The following is a 21,271-nucleotide window of genomic DNA, read 5'->3' as shown; positions in this document are numbered from 1 at the left end:
GGTGTGGCCATGACGTCACGAGTCTCCAGCACTGCACCCCGCGCTCTAAACAAACGCTGGGTGCAGCAGGAAAATTGCGGGGATCCCCAGCAGCGGGAACCCCGCGATCAGACATCTTATCCCCTTTAAAGGGGTACTCCGGTGAAAACCTTTTTTCTTTTAAATCAACTGGTGGCAGAAAGTTAAACATATTTGTAAATGACTTCTATTAAAAAATCTTAATCCTTCCAGTACTTATTAGCTGCTGAATGCTACAGAGGAAATTCCTTTCTTTTTGGAACACTGATGACATCACGAACACAGTGCTCTCTGCTGACATCTCTGTCCATTTTAGCAACCATGCATAGCAGATGCATAGAAGATGTATGCTAAGGGCAGCATGGTGGCTCAGTGGTTAGCACTGCTGCCTTGCAGTGCTGGGGACTTGGGTTCAAATCCCACTAAGGACAACAATAAATAAAGCTTTATTATTATTATTATAATAACGTCAGCAGAGAGAACTGTGGTCGTGATGTCATCAGAGAGCATTACAAAAAGAAAAGAATTTCCTCTGTAGTATTCAGCAGCTAGTAAGTACAGGAAGGATTAAGATTTTTTAACAGAAGTAATTTACAAATATGTTTAACTTTCTGCCACCAGTTGATTTAAAAGAAAAAAGGTTTTCACCGGAGTACCCCTTTAAGTATAGCATTTTTCAGGATATTTTACAGGCTTGCTTTTTTTTTTTCATCTTGCCTTTGTTTCAGTGCATCTTTAAAATGCAATGTTAATAAAGCCTTACACTGCAGCTCTGTCTGCTCTGATTGACTTATGTGTATTAGCAGAAGCCCACCATAGGCTCACTAGGAGGCAGCGCATGTATAGCTTTTTCCTTTTACATCAGATATTATAAACTGTAAGCAACTAAACCACCAGTGTGAGAAAAAGAAGATTATCAGGAAGCTGCTACACCGAGGGAAACTTGAGCGTGGTTCCTAAAATAGTCATTTAGTTTGAGAATTTCGTACATAGCGCCAGGCTGTTATTAATTTCTTTCTGTGTTTCTCCAGGAGAAGCTAAGAGCTTCAGAGATTGTGGAGGTGATTGTAGAAACTGAGGCACAGGCGGGAATGTCCGGCCTAAGCATCTCGGGAGGAGGCAAAGATGGACTCTTTGTTTCAGATATCCTCAAGGACTCCCCTGCTGCTAAAAACTTGTCTTTGCTTCAAGGTAATTATTAAGGTTATTAGGGTCAAATATGTATATAGCATAGAGGGCCCTTGGGGGGTAGCTACCTCTGCTAGGCTGCATTAGTTATTTTAATGGGTGGTGAGTACCTACCTGTTCAGAGATCCCTTCTCCATTGGGTGTACAAGGGTTGGGAATTAACTCAAGGACAATAGAAAGGAGACTATCACTTTCAAAAACTTCTGATATGTCATACAGGCTAAGACCCCCCACCAATTGCTAATGCAAATAGGCAGTAGTGCTCAGCTGAGTACTGTGCCCATTCATTTCGGAAAGTCAAATTTTCCACGTATGGATGTATAGAAAGTATAATAGGACTTTTCAGGCTACTGGTTTGGGGGGGGGGGGGCGCTAGGATTAAATTGGAAACATTACAGCGGGGTAAATCTTCGGGGGGGGGGGGGCTTGCATTACCGAATCCATGGTTGTATTATCTTGCGTCGCAGTTGCATCAGGTGAGAGGATGGGCAGCGCATTCCACATTGGGAAAAAACTTAATAAAAACTATCTGATTTAAAAAATAAAAAAAAGAAAGTATAATAGGAGACTCCAAGAAGAGCTGAGCTGCACTGCGCAGAAATTAACCAACTGATTCTGCCCATTTATTTTCGCGATTGTGGGCGTCTCAGCACCAGGATCCCCACAAAACAAGACTTCTGGCACATCACGATATGGAAAGTTTTTGAAAGTGATAGTTACCGTTTAAGAGAAAACCAAAACCAAGACAAATTCCTTCTCTACAAGATGGTCAGTGGTGGAGTCGAACAGAACCAACTGGGACCCGTTCCCCTCTATGACCAAAATTGCATTGATAAATGATCTTCTAAAAGAGTCGTCCACTAAAAAACAATGGCCAGTATAATGGAAGCATAAATCTGTTGTGAATATGGGAGTGGGTCTTAGATTCACTATATAAATGAAGATGTTGGACGGAATTCCAGTCCAGATAGTCTTATGCCTTGTGCTTCTTTTTCACAGGGGACCAGATTCTAAGTGCCAGAGTTTACTTTGAAAACATTAAATATGAAGATGCCTTGAAGATCCTCCAGTATGCAGAGCAATATAAAGTCTCCTACTGCCTCAAAAGGACAGTGCCGTCTAGTGATGTTACCGTGTCTCCAAGCTCCGGGAGTGTGGAAGTAAAGGGCCCAAAAGCTAAGATGCCAAAAATGGTAAGTAATTGCATAGATATAGCACATTTATTAATGATGCTTGTCAATTTTGGTGTAAATATTTTATGTAACAAAATATAGATAGCACCAAAAGATGAAGAAAGGCTATTTCAGGAAGATCCCCACCACGTATTCAAAGATACAATGTAGAATAACTGGGGTGTGACATGAAAAGATAAAATCTATAACATTTATTAAGATTCATTAAAATACAGATAAATGTCAATTAGTGGCAATGAACTGAGCAATGGGTCTCATCAAGTGCTATCTGAGGGCAAAAGTACCGCCCCTGCCCTCTCTATCAAAGCCCTAATGTGTGTAAATCTGTACCCTGTGCTTACATTCACCTTAAAGGGGTTATCCAGGAATAGAAAAACACAGCGACTTTCTTTCAGAAACAGCTCCATATATGTCTCCAGCTTGGGTGTGGTATTACATTTTGGCTCCATTCACTTCAATGGAACTGAGCTGCAGAACCGCACCCAACCTGGAGACAGACAGGGAGCGGTTTTTGATAGAAAGTACCGTATTTTTCGCCATATAAGACGCACTTTTTCTTCCCCAAAACTGGGGGGGGAAAAGTTGGTCCGTCTTATAAGGCGAATACACACATATCGTGGCGGTCCCTGTGGCCATCAATGGCCTCAGGGACCGCCGCGATATGTGTGTATTCGCCTTATAAGACGCGGTGATGCCCTGTATTAACCCTTCAGACGTGACGATCAAATCTGACTGCTGCGTCTGAAGCGAAAATAACACTAACCCGGCTGTCCAGTCGGGCTGTTCGGGACCACCGCGGTGAAATCGCGGCGTCCCCAACAGCTTACAGGACACCGGGAGGAACCTTACCTGCCTCCTCGGTGTCTGCTCCGTGCCGGGATCCCCTGCATGGCCGGCGCTCTTCTTCATCGTCATCACGTCGTCGTGCACGCCGTCCCGTCATCCAATAGGAGCGGCGTGCGTAGCGACGTCATGGCGGCGACGGAGAGCAAGGATACCGGGCAGCAGAGACGTTCCAGAGCAACAGGGACACCCCGGGGACGCGGCGACAGCGATGGAGGGCGACATCCAGGTCAGCGGTGACGGGTCCGGAGCGGCGGGGACACGTGAGTATTACCTCCTATACTAGTGGTCTTCAACCAGCGGACCTCCAGATGTTGCAAAACTACAACTCCCAGCATGCCCGGACAGCCAACGGCTGTCCGGGCATGCTGGGAGTTGTAGTTTTGCAACATCTGAAGGTCTGCAGGTTGAAGATCACTGTCCTATACTTTACATTGTATTTGGTTCAGAATCTTTATTTTCTAGATTTTTATCCTATAAAATTAGGTGCGTCTTATATGCCGGAGCGTCTTATATGGCGAAAAATACGATAGTTCTGTTTTTCTATTTCTGGATAACCCCTTTTTTTCCTGTGTTGCTATTATGCACATATATGATTAGTTGTAGATTACATATGCACTTGTCACGTTTTCCTATATACTGGTTTAAATAGAGCATAATAGGCTAGGGGTCAGGTTCCCGAGACACGGGGGTTTCCTTTCGTAGGACAGGAGTGCCAGCTATATGCCACCAGCTAGCACAGGGTACAGATTTACACCCATTAGAGCTTTGATTGGGAGTGCAGGGGCAGTACGTTTGTCCACAGCCATTGCTCAGTTCATTTCCATTAATTTACATTTATACCCTGACATCTCTTGTTTACCAGTGCTGGTCTGCGCATATCTTCCTGATCAGTTGCCCCCTGGTGCAGTCTAACGTGGGGATGTATGTCCAAATTTTTTATATTTTTCATTCATTGCTTTATGTTCCTTGACTAACATTTACCAGGACAGCATTATGTTCAATTATAAATTTTGTAAATATTTTATGTACATAAATGCCAGCCATGAGATGGCAAAGTCTGCCTGCCAAGTTGCATATGATTTATTAGGCAACGTGTGCGATTCCGATACCTTTGCTACACCATTTTCACTGACTCCCAAATGTATGTGTCCAAAATAAATGAATAAATAAAAGTTATGAATGTTCAGTTCATGCAGTTATAAAATATCTTGATTTTTTCAGACTGTTAAAAGCCTGACAACCGTGAAGAAGAAAAAAAAGAAGGTTCCAGATCAAGTTTCGGAAGCTTCCATTGAAGCTGTGAAAGGTTCCGAATTATCTGCTGCCAGTTTGGACATTCCCCCAGTAGATGTTGAATTTTCCTTCCCAAAGTTTTCCAAAATCCTTAAAAGCAAGGGAGGAACAGAAGCCACTACTGGGACTAAAATGAAAGAGATTACTACCAAAGAAACCACCACAGAACAGAAAAGAGTAAAGATGAAGTTCCCAAGACTTAGGGTCAAAGACGTAGCAGGGGCTGCTGGGGGATTTTCTGTGGGCATTTCTGAGGCTAAAGATGTTTCGGGGAAAGCTCAAGATGAGGTTAAAGAGAAATCAGCGGCTCAAGTTGATATCACCATCCCCAAAATAAAGAAGCCAAAAGTTGATGTTACAGTGGCCAAGCCAGACATTAAAATTGCGACACCAAAGGTTGGGATTGCAGTACCGCAGGTTGGAATTGACGCCAAAGAAGAGAAGGCTTTTACGACTCCTCAGGTGGAACTTGATATACCACTAGCAATAAAAAAAAGTGAGACAGAAACTATTAAAGCAACTGGCCTAGGTTCCTCAATTAAGATTCCAGATGTTGAAATTAAGATGGGGGAATCACCAGAAGCGCCTAAAATAAGCATTCCATCTATGTCAAAAGTAGGAATCTGTACACCACAGCTAGAAAAAGAACATGACCTTAAAGTTCAAGTTGATGGAAGTCCGAAGACTGAAATCAAATTACCTTCAGTAGAAATAGCAGCACCTAAATTGGATGTTGACTTAAGTTTACCAAAAGTTGAAGGTTCTGTAGAAGTGGAAACACCAGATTCTACAAGTGGAGGCCTACAGATCAAACTTCCGAAATTCAGCATGTTCACCAAAACTACAGAATCTGCTATGAAAGTAACTCCTCCACAAGTCAAAAAAGATATTAAGGGGAAAGTTTCTGAGGATAAGGTAAAAGGGCCTTCTGTAAAAGCCCCACATATCGAAATGTCTCTTCCTAAAGGGAAAATTGAAGGAGATAGTCCTGATAGTCAAAAGAGAAGCTCCCTAAAGTTTCCATCTATAGATATCTCTGCTCCCAAAGTGGACTTGAATCTATCTATGGAGTCAGAAGATCTTTCTGTCGAACATATTCAGGTTCCAGATGTGAGTTTTAAGATGCCTAAAATAAGTACTCCCAAGGCAGGCATGAAAGTAAAAGATGCCTATGCTGGTACTCCAGCAAAAACAGATGTGAAAACTGAGAAATTTGAAGCAGAAAGTATTATAGGAATTCCGGATGTTTCACTTAAAATGCCTAAAATCGGTATTCCTAAATTGGGCTTAAAGAATGATGTGCAGGAGTTAGAGGTGGAGGCTGGAAAAAGTGAAGATGAAGAACATAAATTTAAAGGTCCTAAACTGAAACTACCAAGTTTTGGAGGATTGCTGGTTAAAGAGAAGTCTGAGGTAGACGGATCAGATTCTACAGAAGGAGAGGGGAAATTAAAATTTCCTTCAATTAAGATGCCTTCGGTTGACATTTCTTTACCAAAAGTACAAGACAGTGAGCCAAGTAAACTGGAGGGCCCCATTCCCACAGCTAAGATAGATAAAAAAGCATTGGAATTAGAGGGTACAGACTTGAAGTTCAAAATGCCCAAAGTCTCCTTACCCAAGCTTGATGTGACAACTAAACTGGGAAAACCTGACATGTCTCCTCCAAAAATAAAAGGTGACAAACTGAAAGAAGATAAAATAGTTGCTCTTGATGTGGATGTTTCTGTTCCCAAGACAAAAACTTTTGATCTTAGTTTAACCTCACTAAAACACGATTTAGGTATTTCAGTGGAAAAGCCTAAAGCTGCAATGAAGCTTCCGAGAGTAGAGTTGGATTCAATAGCCTTTGATGGCCAGACTGGAGATTCCAAAGTAGGTATTCCTTCTATTAAAATGCCAGTTCTTGAGATAGATGCTCCAAGCCTTGATGTCAACTTAAGCTTACCAAAGGTGAAAACTGAACAACTCGAGGCATCTGTCGAAGACAAAGACATTAAATTGCAGATGCCAAAGTTAAATCTGCCTAAGCTGAGTGACGTAGCAAAAGATATGGCCATTGAACTTGATGTACCAAAGGTAACAGGCGACATTTGTTCACCACACTTTACTACAGAAATAAAGACTGGGGTGCATACAGAAGATACAGGTGTAAAGATGAGCTTGCCAAAAGTTGAGATTGGACTCGGAAAATCCACAGAGCTCAGTGTTGGTGAAATAAAAGAAAAGGCTGAAGTGAAACTTCCTAAAATAAAACCAGAAAAGCCAGTTATAGAGGATGAAGAGGCAAAAATAAAGTTTCCATCAGTAAAACTTCCATCTCTTGAGATAGCTTCACCCCAAATCCCTGATGTAGACATTGCTGCAGGCATTTCCACAGTTGAAGCTGATGTATCTAGTAGAGAAGATTTAGCAGCTGTCGTTTCTGGTGATTCCAAATGGAAAGCACCAAAGTTTTCTTTTCGTAAACTTGGTATTTCTGGATCCAAAGCGAAGAAAGGTGAAGGAGAAGTAAAAACAACAGATGGAGAAGGAGACGCTGAAATTGCAGTTAAAGGACCAAAAATGAGAATGCCAAAGTTTGGAATTGTTTTTCCCAAATCAAAGCAGGATGTTGAAGGGGAAGAAGATACAAAAGCTAGAAAAAAGAAGGTGGATGCTTCTGCTGGTCAGGTAGATTTATCTTCTGATGGAAAAGCAAAACATCCATCAGTTAAACTTCCATCAGTTGATATCTCAGCTCCAAAGTTAGAGGTTGATATTGCACTTCCCAAAGGAGATGCTTCTCCAGTTATGGACAAATCACCTGAGATTAATATTGACGTTCCAGATGTAAAGTTAAACCTTCCTAAATTTTCCATGCCAAAATTTGGAAAAAGCAAAGCCAGTGATGAAGATGCAGACATAGAGAAAGCTAAAGTTCGAGGTAAACTTCCCCCATCTAAAGCAGCTAAAGCTGTTGAGGTTTCTGCTGAACTTGATGTAAAGAGCACTGAAACCAAGGGGAGAGGCAGAGAGCTAAAAATGAAAATGCCTGCTATCAAGATGCCTTCATTTGGAATATCAAGGAAAGATACAGATGTTTCTGAGACAAAACTTGAAGTAAGTTCACCAGAACATAAATCTAAGAAAGGTAAGACTGTAGCACAGGAAGCAAAAGTATCTCTAGAGGCTGACGTTGGCAATGGAGCAACCTCTTTTATGAAAATGCCCTCATTTAAAATGTCATCTCCAAAAGTCAAGGCACCAGAAGTGGATCTGGCTATAAAAGGTTCAAAAGAGGATCTTCATATGCCTGATGTCCATGTTAAACTCCCTGAGGTTGAGTTACCATCTTTTGGACTAAAGAGTGATCGAACAGCTGAAGTGTCGCTTTCAAAAGCAGAAGCCAAAAAATCAGTGGGACCAAAAGATTCTGACCTTCACCTTAGTGATACAATAAAAATCCCTTTTCTTGAAATATCTGCACCTTCAGCTGCACCTGATTTACAGATTTCAGTCCCATGTGTTAAACCAGACATCTGTACATCCATCCCAAAGGTAGAGGTAGATGTTTCTGATGTAGACATTAAAAGATATGAAGGAGACTTGAAAATACCAAAGCTTCCATCCATTGGCATTCCAGTTACAGATGTCGAACTAGATATCGGTTTGCCTAAAGTAGGTTTAAGGCATGAGGCTCATATTAGCATGGAAAAATCATCTGCCAAAATAAAGATGCCAAAAGTTGAACTGCCTAATCTTGAGGAATTGGAAGCCAAGGTAGACATTGGTGGCATTAAAGCTAAAGACGTTGAATCTGAAGGAAAAATTAAAGGGTCTAAGATAAAAATGCCACATTTAGATATTTCGCTTCCAAAAGTAAAATCAGATGAAGAAGATATACCATTTATTGAAGGTGAATCTAAAGTACAAGGTTTAAGGGCTGACGTAAGTACCACTGAAGGAACTTTCAGTTTGCCATCTGTAGAGCTCCCCAAAATGTCCACTCCCAAAATAAGAGCTCCAGAACTGGAACTAGATATTAGCCTGAACAAGGATGACTTGAGAGTGAGTGATTTGTCTAGGTCACTCAAGACAGAATCAAGTGGTTCTGAAAGTGAACAACATGAATTAAAGCTCAAGATGCCAAAAATAAAGATGCCTAAATTTGGTGGCTCCATGGCAGGAGTAGAGGAAGGAACTGTTAAAGCAGATGTTAAGGCTTCCAAAACAGAAGACAGTTCTGAATCAGGAATCATGGGCTTTAAAATAAAGATGCCCAAGCTCCAAGTAGGATCTCTCAAAGGGAAAGGAGGGAAGGACAGAGAGTTAGAAAGTGACCATAAAGTGGCGTTGAAAGGTGATGTGAAGGTCTCAGATCACGAAGATTCTGACAATGGCCGCACTTTCAAGATCAAAATGCCATCAATTGGGATATCAAAAGGGACTACAGAAGCTAGCACCGAACCTTTGCATCCTTCTGAAGAGAGTGCAGAGTTAAAGTTTAAAATGCCAAAAGTTACTATACCTGATGTTGGGTTTTCAGGAGGTGAAGGCAAAACAGTAGAGGCTTCCTTGGAAAGTAGTCATACTGATGCAGTAAGCAAGGTAAAAAGTATCACATCATCAAATCTGGAAGAGCTAGAATTAGATGTAGGGCTGAAAATGCCAAAAATTAAGATGCCAACAATTGGTCTAACAGGTCGAAAGGGAGATGATGACATGGAAATATATCTTGAGGAAGAATCTGAGGGAAAGAAGCCATTGTTCAAGATGCCAGATGTGGAACTGTCAACTCCAAAGATTAAAGCACATGGTGAATATGAAGTAGATGGAGCAAAACTGGATCACAGGCTATCAAAGGACTTAGAAGGAGCTGATGCTGCAAAGAAGAGCAGTAAACTCAAGGCCGAATACAAACAGGACACAGATGAAGAAGATGCTGAAATGAAATACAAAGTAAAACTGCCAAAATTTGCAGTCAGTTTACCAAAAGTTGCCCCTGGAGATGTAGAACTTTCTCCCCCCAAATTAAAGTCAGAGACAAAAGAAAGTGAGATCACTGTGAAAGGCGTACGTTCTGAACACGAGTCAGCTCAGCATGAAGGGAGGAGGATGAAGAAGAATATTTTTTCTTTGAGCAAAACCAAGGACAAGAGTGCAGGTCTCATATCTGATGCAGATTCCAGTCTAGAATATGAGGGTCCAGATGTAAAAATTAAGTTACCAAAAATAAAAATGAAACCTTCTTTTGGTCGATCAAAGGGCAAAGGTAAAGGCTCTGAAGTGAATGGAGAAGAAGAAACTGATGCAGACTCAAGTGATGTCACAGCTAAGTCTTCAAAGATCAAGTTCCCCAGATTAGGGTTTTCCTCATCCAAGGGGATTTCTGGGGAAGTAAATATAAATGGAACCTCTGGCCATGTGAATGGAGAGACTGAGGTATCTACTCAGAATGGATCTCAAGATGGTGTTGTAAAAGTTGGAAAACTTAAGTTTCCTAAGGTTGAATTTTCATCACCATACAAGGGAAAAGAAATAGACTCTGAAATGAATCTAAGATTGGTCAAGACAGAAGATCCTGAATCCAAAGATGAAGGCACAGAGAGCTCTTTGTCCTCTAAATTTAAGTCTCCTAAAATCGCTTTCTCTGGTTTCAAGAAAAAGGATAAGGGTGAAGATCACATAATAACCTCATCTGCAAGAACCGAGATGGCAACAATGGAGGGTGACTCAAAGTCAGGGATGGGTCGGCTATCTCTCGGATTTCTCTCAAATAGATCGAAGGGGGAATACACAGTGGACAATAGTGGAATACAGAAAGACAATGAAGGGGACACTAGTAAAGACAAGTCAACAAAGTATAAGATTCCGAAGTTATCACTGAACTCAAAAATAGGATCAGAAGGGGAATCAAGTAAAGAGATAAAAAAAGAAGGCTCTCAAGAAAGTTTCAACATAAGTCTGCCGCAGGTGAGCTTTACTACATATCAAGAAGATGAAATCACAAAAGAGGAAGAAACAAGCCTGGGATTCATAAAAGTTACAACTACAAAACAAATCAAAACAGAGACTGTAACAGAGAAGACTCTGGCCATATAATACATGTGTTAGTCAAGGACTTTATTTGCCATCTACCCTAAAACCTTGCAGGCTGCATGTTCCAAAGTAATCTCTATACTCTAATCTCTCCTGCACCTCAGTGACTACAGTGGTGGTCCTCCAATACTGTCTCAATGGAAGTTACCATACGTGTCTGTTTTAATCCTTTTAAATTGATGTGTTTATTATTTAACACATGACATACCAGGGTTCTTAGAAGAAACGTAGAAATGTAGATGACATATGGCGTTTGCTTCATGCCATATATTGTGGACTCTTGAATAAATACCGTTGTGAGTAGAGTTGTAGTTGACATCCAGGGGATCTACCATTGTACACTTTCCCCCAAAAATTAGAACAAGACTGGTCACTTAATGTTTGGTTTTGATGATGGAAACATTTAAAGACTATTCAAAGGTTCAGTAACGTCAGTAACGGCTACTTCAATGTCTTATCCATAAGAGGTGATTCAACTATCATACTGTGTATTATACATGTGTAGCCAGAGTACAGTACAACAGTTAGTGTCCCCCCATTTCTTAGGGTTCCCACTGATTAGTTGAGGAACCTTTTTTGTATACCTAGTCAGTTTTGTCTAGTCACTGCTACAGCCCCCAAAACTTTTTTTAAATGTATTTAATATTCACATTTCTATATGTAACACGAGGGAGAAACTTATTTTATAGATTTCAATATGGATAAAAACACTGTGTGTGGACAGCTCTCTCCCTCGTGTTTCCAGCACCAACGCACGGGCTAGCCAGCAGCGTCCTTGGACCGGATCAACGGTATAACAAAGGAATGTCCATTGCCAAGTGCAGTAAAACGACAGGTACTTTATTGTAGGATCAGTGGAGACAAACTTGCATTGGGCAGGAGCCGACGCGTTTCGGACCATTACAGGTCCTTAGTCATGGCATGCCATGAATAAGGTTCTGTAACGGTCCAAAACACGTCGGCTCCTGTCTGACAAGTTTGTATCCCCTGATCCTACAATAAAGTACCTGTCGTTTTACCGCACTTGGCGCTGGACATTCCTTTGTTATACCGTAAATATGGATAACACTCTCTATTTCATTGGTATTAAAAAAAAAGAGCATGACCATGTCATGCCTCCTCCTCAATTTCGAAAATGCAGCAATGAAAATGTTATAAGGAAAAGGTAACAACAGTAATTCACGTCTACTATATGGTCCAATCCTCACATTTCTGTGAAGCATATGGGATGATAAACTGTAAGTACCTCCATTCTTGTATCTAAGGTGTTATGGTTGCAGAGCTAATTATTCCTTTAAAAATGGAAAACCTACCATTGTCAAATGTCCATGCAACCAGCTCTTGGAAGGAAAATAGGTTTTCCGACACCCAAGTTTTTAAATCCCAATAACAACAGAAACAAAACAATTCACCAATATACCTATCACCATGACTTTGGCGATTGCTCCACACTTCTGGATCTGTAGACCTCCGATGAAGGGACTAGTGCCATATAAATTTCCTTATCCTAAAATGGAGCCCCACAGGGCCACAACAGCCCAGCTGCTACATTATGTTTCAGATTCACCATATAAAATGTCAGTAACATCAATACCATTGTCAATACATAAAAGCCCTCTAGGACTTTTATTGCTTTTACCTGTAAAAGACTTCTGTGAAAATGGGTAACTTTTTTTTTTATAGAAAAAAGTTCAGTGCCCTTTTATCATTCTCCAGTCATCATTCTAGAACCCAATGACATCACTTCCTGCCAAAAACAAAATGGCTGACAATGTACAGTATCCTTGGTCTCTGGGTGAAGCACAATCTAGGCCGAGGCTACTATTACATAGATAACCGGAGACTGTGTAGCCGTGTGTAGAACATAGAGATTTTTTTCTTTGGAGGTTAGAGGTTGATACTAGCGCGTGCGAGAGTTTCTTGCCCTGCCGACTGACGCGATATCTGTGTTCAGCATCTATAACAACATATCTGTGTAAAGATAATTGTGAATCTCTAGAACAGTGGCCTCCAACTTGGAGCCTTCCGGCTGTTGCCAAACTACAACTTCCAGCATGCCCTGACAACCGTATTCTGGGAGTTGTAGTTTTGCAACCCGGAAGGGGCCACAGGTTAGAGGTCGCTGCTCTGGAAGTGACTACAAGATGTATAATGTCCTTTTTGTATTTACTATGATTGTTAATTATTAAGAAATAAAAACTTTATATTTGAAGTGGAACCTATTGTTTTGTAAAGTACCAACTAACCCCCTTCTGCTTTTACCAATTTTTATTTTTTTTAAGTGGTGTTTTGATGTAGTAATCCAATCTTTAATCAGAATGTTTCAATAAACGTTTCACTGAAAACTGGAATGTGTCCGTGTCCATTTTTTTTCATCCAATGAGCATTATCGAGAATATATCTTATTTTTCCTCAAGTTTATAAAAGAGTAGATACAATTGTAAACTCGATATAAGCCAGATATACCGTATTTTTCGCTGCATCAGACGCACTTTTTCTTCCCCAAAATAGGGGGGAAAGTTGGTGCGTCTTATACGGCGAATACACCCCTATCGCGGCGGTCCCTGCAACCATCAACGGCCGGGACCCACGGCTAATACAGGATATCACCGATCGCGGTGATGCCCTGTATTAACCCTTCAGACGCGGCAATCAAAGCTGACCGCCGCATCTGAAGTAAAAGTGACACTAACCCGGCTGCTCAGTCGGGCTGTTCGGGACCGCCGCGGTGAAATCGCGGCATTCCAAACAGCTTACAGGACATCGGGAGGGACCTTACCTGCCTCCTCGGTGTCTGCTCCGTGCTGGGATACCCTGCATGGCCGGCGCTCTCCTTCGTTGTCATCACGTTGTCGCGCACGCCGTCCCGTCATCCAATAGGAGCGGCGTGCGTAGCGACGTGATGGCGGGGACGGAGAGCGAGGATACCGGGAAGTAGAGACGTTCCAGAGCGACGGGGACACCCCGGGGACGCGGCGACAGCGATGGAGGGCGACATCCAGGGCAGCGGTGACGGGTCCGGAGCGGCGGGGACACGTGAGTATTATACCAGTGGTCTTAAACCTGTGGACCTCCAGATGTTGCAAAACTACAACTCCCAGCATGCCCGGACAGCCAACGGCTGTCCGGGCATGCTGGGAGTTGTAGTTTTGCAACATCTGAAGTAGAGATGAGCGAACTTACAGTAAATTTGATTCGTCACAAACTTCTCGGCTCGGCAGTTGATTACTTTATCCTGCATAAATGAGTTCAGCTTTCAGGAGATCCCGTGGGCTGGAAAAGGTGGATACAGTCCTAGGAGACTCTTTCTTAGCACCGTATCCACCTTTTCCAGCCCACCGGAGCACTGGAAAGCTGAACTAATTTATGCAGGAAAAGTCCTCAACTGCCGAGCCGAGAAGTTCGTGACGAATCGAATTTACTGTAAATTTGCTCATCTCTAATCTGAAGGTCCGCAGGTTGAAGATCACTGTCCTATACTTTATATTGTATTTGGTTCAGAATCTTTATTTTCTAGATTTTCATGCTTTAAAATTGGGTGCGTCTTATGTGCCCTAGCGTCTTATATGACGAAAAATACGGTACATAGCAGATTATACAATATGTACCAGTGTTTCCCAACCAGGGTGCCTCCAGCTGTTGCAAACCTACAACTCCCTGCATTCCCGCACAGCCAATGCTGGGAATTGTGGTTATGCAACAGCTGGAGGCATCCTGGTTGGGAAACACTGGTCTATAGGATGCAAAATTGTGGGTTCACATACAGCATTTTGGTCAGTATTTTTAACCAAAACCAGGACTGGGTCCAAAACACAGAAAAACATGCAAATCTTTCCATTATCATTTTTCTCAGTGCCAGTTTTATTCCTGGTTTGGCTAAAATTCTGACTAAAATACTACATGTTAACCCATTCTAAGCCTGTACCTTTAGATGAAGCTTTCCAGTCAGGATTTTTCCTCAGTATTGTTGCTTTTTAGCTCATTTCCAATAGGACACGGCTATAGTGACTCCATCATAGCTTCTTTTCTTCGTGTACTCTAAAATTCACTTTCTGTCCCTCCACCATGCTTTACACTGCAGACAGTAAACACAAAGGGGGAGATTTATCAAAAACTGTGCAGAGGAAAAGTGGCGCAGTTGCCTATGGCAACCAATCAGATCGCTTATTTCTTTTTGAATGAGACCTGTGAAAAATGAAAGAAGCGATCTGATTGGTTGCTATGGGCAACTGGGCATCTTTTTCTCTGGACAGGTTTTGATAAATCTCCCCCAAAAACTATAATGAGTGTCTCCCAATTGCACGAATGGAGCAGCTCTTCTTGGGTCCCTGTTCTATTTATGCAATTAGCAAACACAAATTATTTGTATTTTATGTTTTTGTTACTGTCTGCCATTTTAGTGCGCACCCACTATTTTGGTAGTGTAAATGTTACTCCATGTTGCATTTTTTTGGGACATTTTTCCCCTGTTGTGGGATTAATTTGCATTCACTGGAATTGTGGCTATTCCACAACTCCGTCAGGTGAGCTCCTGGTTGCTTTAGGAAAGTGATGGCGAAGCTTTTTGCGCCCGAATGCCCAAACCGTAATGCATGCCAACTTTTTCCCCTCAAAGTGCCAGCACAGCAATTAAATCAGAATTAGACCCTCCCCAGTAGGCAGGTAGTACCCCCAGATTAACCCCCCCCCCCAGTGAGCAGGTAGTATCCCCAGCCCAGGCTAACCCCCCTCCCCTGCTCAGTAGGCAGGTAGTACCCCCAGATCAGACCCCCCCAGTAGTCAAGTAGTACCCCGTACCCCCATATCAGGCCTATATAATGTGGCGCTTTGTTTTTGTTTGATTAGACCCCCCCCGGTAGTCAGGTAGTACCCCCAGATTACACCCCCCCCCCCCCAGTAGGTCTCTTTAAAAATGAAAGAAGCGATCAGGTTGGTTGCTTTGGGCAACCGCACAGGTTTTGATAAATCTCCCCCATACCTTTGTGACTGTTTGCCTGTATAATTACCGTTTTTAATAATTTGCCCATGTTTGATTAGACCCCTCCAGTAGTCAGGTAGTACCCCCAGATTACCTCCCCCCAAGTAGGCAGGTAGGAGCCCCAGATTAACCCCCCCCCCCCCCAGTAGGCAGGTAGGAGCCCCAGATTAGACCCCTCCAGTAGGTAGGTAGAACCCCCAGATCAGACAGGTAGTACCCCCAGATTAGACAACCCCCCACCCCCGTCCGGTTCCTTTTGTAGTTGCCTGGGATTCAGGGCAGCACCTTCCCCCAGATAAGAGCCAGCACAGCTATGCGCATCGGCCGGCCGCCGCGTAATTTGGGGGCGGAGCAATTACAGGTGAGCCGGCCCATGTTACTTTACAGGGCAGGAGGACGGCCCGGCCCACTGGGCAAATGCCCTGTGTGGCCGATGGCCAGTTCGGCCCTGTACGGGGGGGGGGGGTGACGCCGTCATGGAACCCCCCTTGTGAATGGCACCCGAGGCCCCCCCCCTTGGTACGCCACTGTCCAGGCCGCGTGCCCACAGAGCCACCTGCCATAGGTTTGCAATCACTGCTTTAGGATATAGGGGAGAGAGTGATCAAAACCTGTGTAGAGGAAGAGTGGTGCAGTTGCCCATAGCAACCAATCAGATCGCTTCTTTCATTTTTCACAGGCCTCTTTAAAAATGAAAGAAACGATCAGATTGGTTGCTCTGGGCAACTGCACCACTCTTCCTCTACACAGGTTTTGATAAATCTCCGCCATACCTTTGTGACTGTTTGCCTATATAATTACTGTTATTAATAATTTGCCCATATAATGTGGCGCTTCGTTTTTTTTTTCTCCTCCTCTATATTTTACATGCTTTACACTGTAACACCTCGCACCGCACATGAAAATGAAGCTCCAGCACACACAGTGTAGACTTTTAGGAGGTCACTGGATTTATTTTTCATTTTCACAATGTTATGATACAAATACAGAAGGATTAGCTACAAAATGTGGGCAGTCAGGATTTTGTGATTGTGGGAAAAGACGGGAATCGTCATCCTAATCTTTTTTGCGTATTCCAAAAAAAACAACCAATCAGATTTAATAAAGAAAAATTTTTTTTTTTTTTTTTTTAGAAAGATCGCAAGTGGCAGTGTAATAACTGAGCCTGGTCCTGCATCGTGGGACCCACCGTGTGTTTGTATGGCAGTGATTGACAGAGCCCCGTGTGCGCTAGTAATGTCCAGTCACAATGACAGCGACCGCAGAAACTGCGCCTAAAAACAATAAAACAAAAGTGGAACTGAGGGAAGCAGATAAAGTTTGGCGCAAATAATAGGTGTCCACAGTCATCAGTCAGAATACAGACAGGGGGCTGATGGGAAAGTGTAACCATTGACCGGACTGGTTAGTATGGGCTATTCCTTTGTGCAGTCGGGGAGGCTGGTGACCATGGGGGGAGATTTAATCAAAACCTGTCCAGAGGAAAAGTTGCTGAGTTACCCATAGCAACCAATCAGATCGCTACTTTCATTTTTGAAAAATGAAAGTGGCGATCTGATTGGTTGCTATGGGCAACTCAGCAAATTTTCCTTTGCACAGGTTTTGATAAATCTCCCTTCATGTTCCCAGGATACACTGGGGTAGAAGTCCTGGTGGCAATGACTTGAAGCCTTTAGGCCCGTATACAGTGATCCCTCAACTTACAATGGCCTCGACATACAATAGTTTCAACATACAATGGTCTTTTCTGGACCATCGTAACATGAAACCAGACTCAACATACAATGTACGGACAGTCCAGATCTGTGATACCTGTCACAACTGGAGGAATTGACCAATCAGAATGGGCATTTTACTGGCAAATCACCTGTATTACTGAAGTGTATGCACTGACTGGCTGTCTGGTAGCGCCCCCTACAGTACAAGGAGGTATTACATGTTCTGTATTCTTTACCTGTATTAATGAAGTGTATGCACTGACTGGTGTCTGGTAGCACCCCCTACAGTACAGGGAGGTATTACATGTTCTGTACTCTTTACCTGTATTAATGAAGTGTATGCACTGACTGATGTCTGGTAGCGCCCCCTACAGTACAGGGAGGTATTACATGTTCTGTATTCTTTACCTGTATTACTGAAGTGTATGCACTGACTGGTGTCTGGTAGCGCCCCCTACAGTACAGGGAGGTATTACATGTTCTGTACTCTTTACCTGTATTACTGAAGTGTATGCACTGACTGGTGTCTGGTAACGCCCCCTACAGTACAGGGAGGTATTACATGTTCTGTACTCTTTACCTGTATTACTGAAGCGTATGCACTGCCTGGTGTCTGGTAACGCCCCCTACAGTACAGGGAGGTATTACATGTTCTGTACTCTTTACCTGTATTACTGAAGTACAAGCACTGAATGGCTGTCTGGTAGCGCCCCCTACAGTACAGGGAGGAACTACAAGTTCTGTACTACTCCTTACCTGTATTACTGAAGTGTATGCACTGACTGGCTGTCTGGTAGCGCCCCCTACAGTACAGGGAGGTATTACATGTTCTGTACTACTCCTTACCTGTGCCAGGGTTACCTGCTCCTTTGGACACCAAGTAAGGGCGGCTCCATTTAGGACACTGTGTGTACTGTACAGGACCCTGAAGAAGCTCCTGTCCTCTCCATAAACCATTGTTTCCCAACCAGGGTGCCTCCAGCTGTTGCAAAACTACAACTCCCAGCATGCCCGGACAGCCAACGGCTGTCCGGGCATGCTGGGAGTTGTAGTTTTGCAACAGCTGGAGGCACCCTGGTTGGGAAACACTGAAATAGACAGTGATTACAGCTCCCAGCAGATCTTTATTACTTTTATATTTAAGGATTTGCTTTATCTATATTAGTTATCTACTTATTTTTCTTTAATCCTCACTTTTTCCTATTTTTTGTGGACATTTTGGTGGCTTCAGAACCAATTCCCAGGTTTCCATAGAGTTCTGGTCTCAACATACAATGGTTTCAACATACAATGGTCGTCCTGGAACCGATTAATATTGTAACTTGAGGGACCACTGTATAGGATCTATAGCAGGGCCCACATCTACCATGTGCTTTTTATAAAAAAAAGTAATGTTCCTTGGGCCCGGGCGACTGCCGCCACCCGATCGCTGAGGTCTTGTTGACGACTATGGCTCCACATAAAGGTATTGAGGCCCACGGCAATGATGAACGCTATCGATATGTAATGGCCGACAGCAAATAGTGGCAACTAAGTCTAGTCATTTGTTCAGCTGAGGTGACGTCGTCTCCATGATACCTGAATACATCCAGCATGTAAATACGCTCTGTTTATAGGTAAGCGCCTGTTATAGAACATATATGAGGAATTTATACACTTGTAGTACACATGATCTGCGCATTATAATCTATCATGAAGGTAAATTTACACTTTACACAGACACCTGAGTCAACTCTCCTGAATATGTACATGTATAGAGAGGTGTTTTATATATATATATATATATACACACATTATATATGGTTATAGTCTATAGATATATGGCGGAAATCAGCGGCCCGGGACAATATTTTATTATCATGTGTTGGGGATAAGATGAAAATGAGCATTTTTGAGAATATATAATTTTTCCTCAAGTTTACAAAAGAGTAGATAGAATTGTAAAGGTGATATTAGCCAGACATACATAGCAGATTAAACAATATATACCAGTGTCTCCCAACCAGGGTGCCTCCAGCTGTTGCAAAACTAGAAACCTCCAGCATGCTGTAAGTTGTAGTTTCGCAACAGCTGGAGTCCCACTAGTTGGAAAACACTGGTACAGTGATCCCTCAACTTACAATGGCCTCAACATACAATAGTTTCAACATACAATGGTCTTTTCTGGACCATTGTAACTTGAAACCAGACTCAACGTACAATGATACGGACAGTCCAGATCTGTGAAATGTGTCACAACTACAGAAACTGACCAATCAGAATGGGCATTTTACTGGTAAAACCCCTGTATTACTGAAGTACATGCACTGACTGATGTCTGGTAGCGCCCCCTACAGTACAGGAAGGAACTACAAGTTCTGTACTACTCTTTACCTGTGCCAGGGTTACCTGCTCCTTTGGACACCAAGTAACGGTGACTCCATTTGGGACACTGTGTGTACTGTATAAGACCCTGAAGAAGCTCCTGTCCTCTCCATAAACCATTGTTTCCCAACCAGGGTGCCTCCAGCTGTTGCAAAACTACAACTCCCAGCATGCCCGGACAGCCAACGGCTGTCCGGGCATGCTGGGAGTTGTAGTTTTGCAACAGCTGGAGGCACCCTGGTTGGGAAACACTGAAATAGACAGTGATTACAGCTCCCAGCAGATCTCTATTACCTTTATATGTAAGGATTTGCTTTATCTATATTAGTTATCTACTTATTTTTCTTTAATCCTCACTTTTTCCTATTTTTGGATGACATTTTGGTGGCTTCAGAACCAATTACCAGGTTTCCATAGAGTTATGGTCTCAACATACAATGGTTTCAACATACAATGGTCGTCCTGGAACCAATTAATATTGTAACTTGAGGGACCACTGTATTATACATACAAGACACTGACTGCTTATTCTGTCTGTGACCAGCAGATGGCGGTGTAGAAGAAAAAGATGTTCTACTGAGCTTTTTGGAAGGTTCCTCATTCCTGTGCCTCATGTGTTTCGGGGATTTTCTGTGGATTTTTATACAGACGTTCAATGACTTTTTCCTCCATGAATTCAGACACTAGTTCACCACTACTTTTTAACTGTAGTACTCAAGTTTTTTTTTTGTTTTTTTTTTAAATCTAAATAATCACATGGTCCCATGAAATGAAATAGATGTCCCCTTATGAGATCTGTCATGAACGTGGAAACATTCATCGCGGTGATGTAATATGATTTAAAGGGGTACTCTAGACATCTTATCCCCTATCCAAAGGTTAGGGGATAAGATGTCTGATCACGGGGGAGGGGGATACAGCCGTTAGGACCCCCTGCGATCTCCAGGCTGGCACTGTGGCGTTATGAACATGGAAGCTTGGCGCTACGCCCCCTCCATTCATATCTATGGGAGGAAGGGTGACGGCCACTGTGCCGGCCTGGAGATCACGGGGGTCCCCAGTGGCCAGACACCCCACGATCAGACATCTTATCCTCGGAATAGGGGATAAGATGTCTAGGAGCGGAGTGCCCCTTTAAAGTGAATATCCACTTGAAAAAAGTCATTTCTAGGTCTGAAATTTTAAAATAAAAATGTTAATATACTATGATAGAAATCCATGCTCCATTTTACAGATACGGAGCTCCAAATCCTCTGTATAGGGGCACGTTAAAAAAATAAGATGATGGTTACTTGTACCTGTATTAAGTTTAATGAAAAGGCGTATGCAGTAAGCGCCCTCTAGGGGGTGCTGCAGGCACCGACAATCTTATAGTCAATTTATGTCTATGCAGGGGATTTAGAGCTCTGTATCAGCAAAAATAAAAAAAAAAGTGCCATGACTATGATGTATCAATAACATCAGCCGTCTATTTATTTTACTTGACCTTTTTATGGTTACATTTATCAGTGCAATTTTTGTCCTCCCAAAATTTTTATTCTAGGACAATATCTGAAGGCAAGACATTGGTCAGCTATCTCCAAGAGACAGTA

At 42.6% G+C, this 21,271-nt stretch overlaps 1 protein-coding gene and 1 long non-coding RNA gene across 2 annotated transcripts in view; one reads left to right on the top strand and one right to left on the bottom strand.

The window, feature by feature from the left end:
• Positions 1–11,470, top strand: part of PRX (periaxin) — a 44,730-nt gene extending 33,260 nt beyond the window's left edge. The window contains exons 5-7 of the mRNA XM_056538456.1: positions 1,050–1,209; positions 2,206–2,399; positions 4,467–11,470. Coding sequence (XP_056394431.1) covers positions 1,050–1,209; positions 2,206–2,399; positions 4,467–10,622 — 6,510 coding nt within the window. The 3' untranslated portion in view covers positions 10,623–11,470. The remainder of the gene's footprint in view (positions 1–1,049; positions 1,210–2,205; positions 2,400–4,466) is intronic.
• Positions 11,471–16,526: 5,056 nt separating this feature from the next.
• LOC130290565 (uncharacterized) lies at positions 16,527–18,322 on the bottom strand. Its single transcript, XR_008847628.1, has 2 exons — positions 18,072–18,322; positions 16,527–17,809 (listed from the first exon to the last, which is right to left on the bottom strand). It is a non-coding gene; the product is annotated as an uncharacterized LOC130290565 (long non-coding RNA).
• Between the last annotated feature and the right edge of the window lie 2,949 nt (positions 18,323–21,271).

The sequence above is a fragment of the Hyla sarda genome, chromosome 9 (assembly GCF_029499605.1).
Source record: "Hyla sarda isolate aHylSar1 chromosome 9, aHylSar1.hap1, whole genome shotgun sequence".
Classification (NCBI taxonomy): domain Eukaryota; kingdom Metazoa; phylum Chordata; class Amphibia; order Anura; family Hylidae; genus Hyla; species Hyla sarda.
This window is presented reverse-complemented; position numbering and strand designations above follow the sequence as displayed.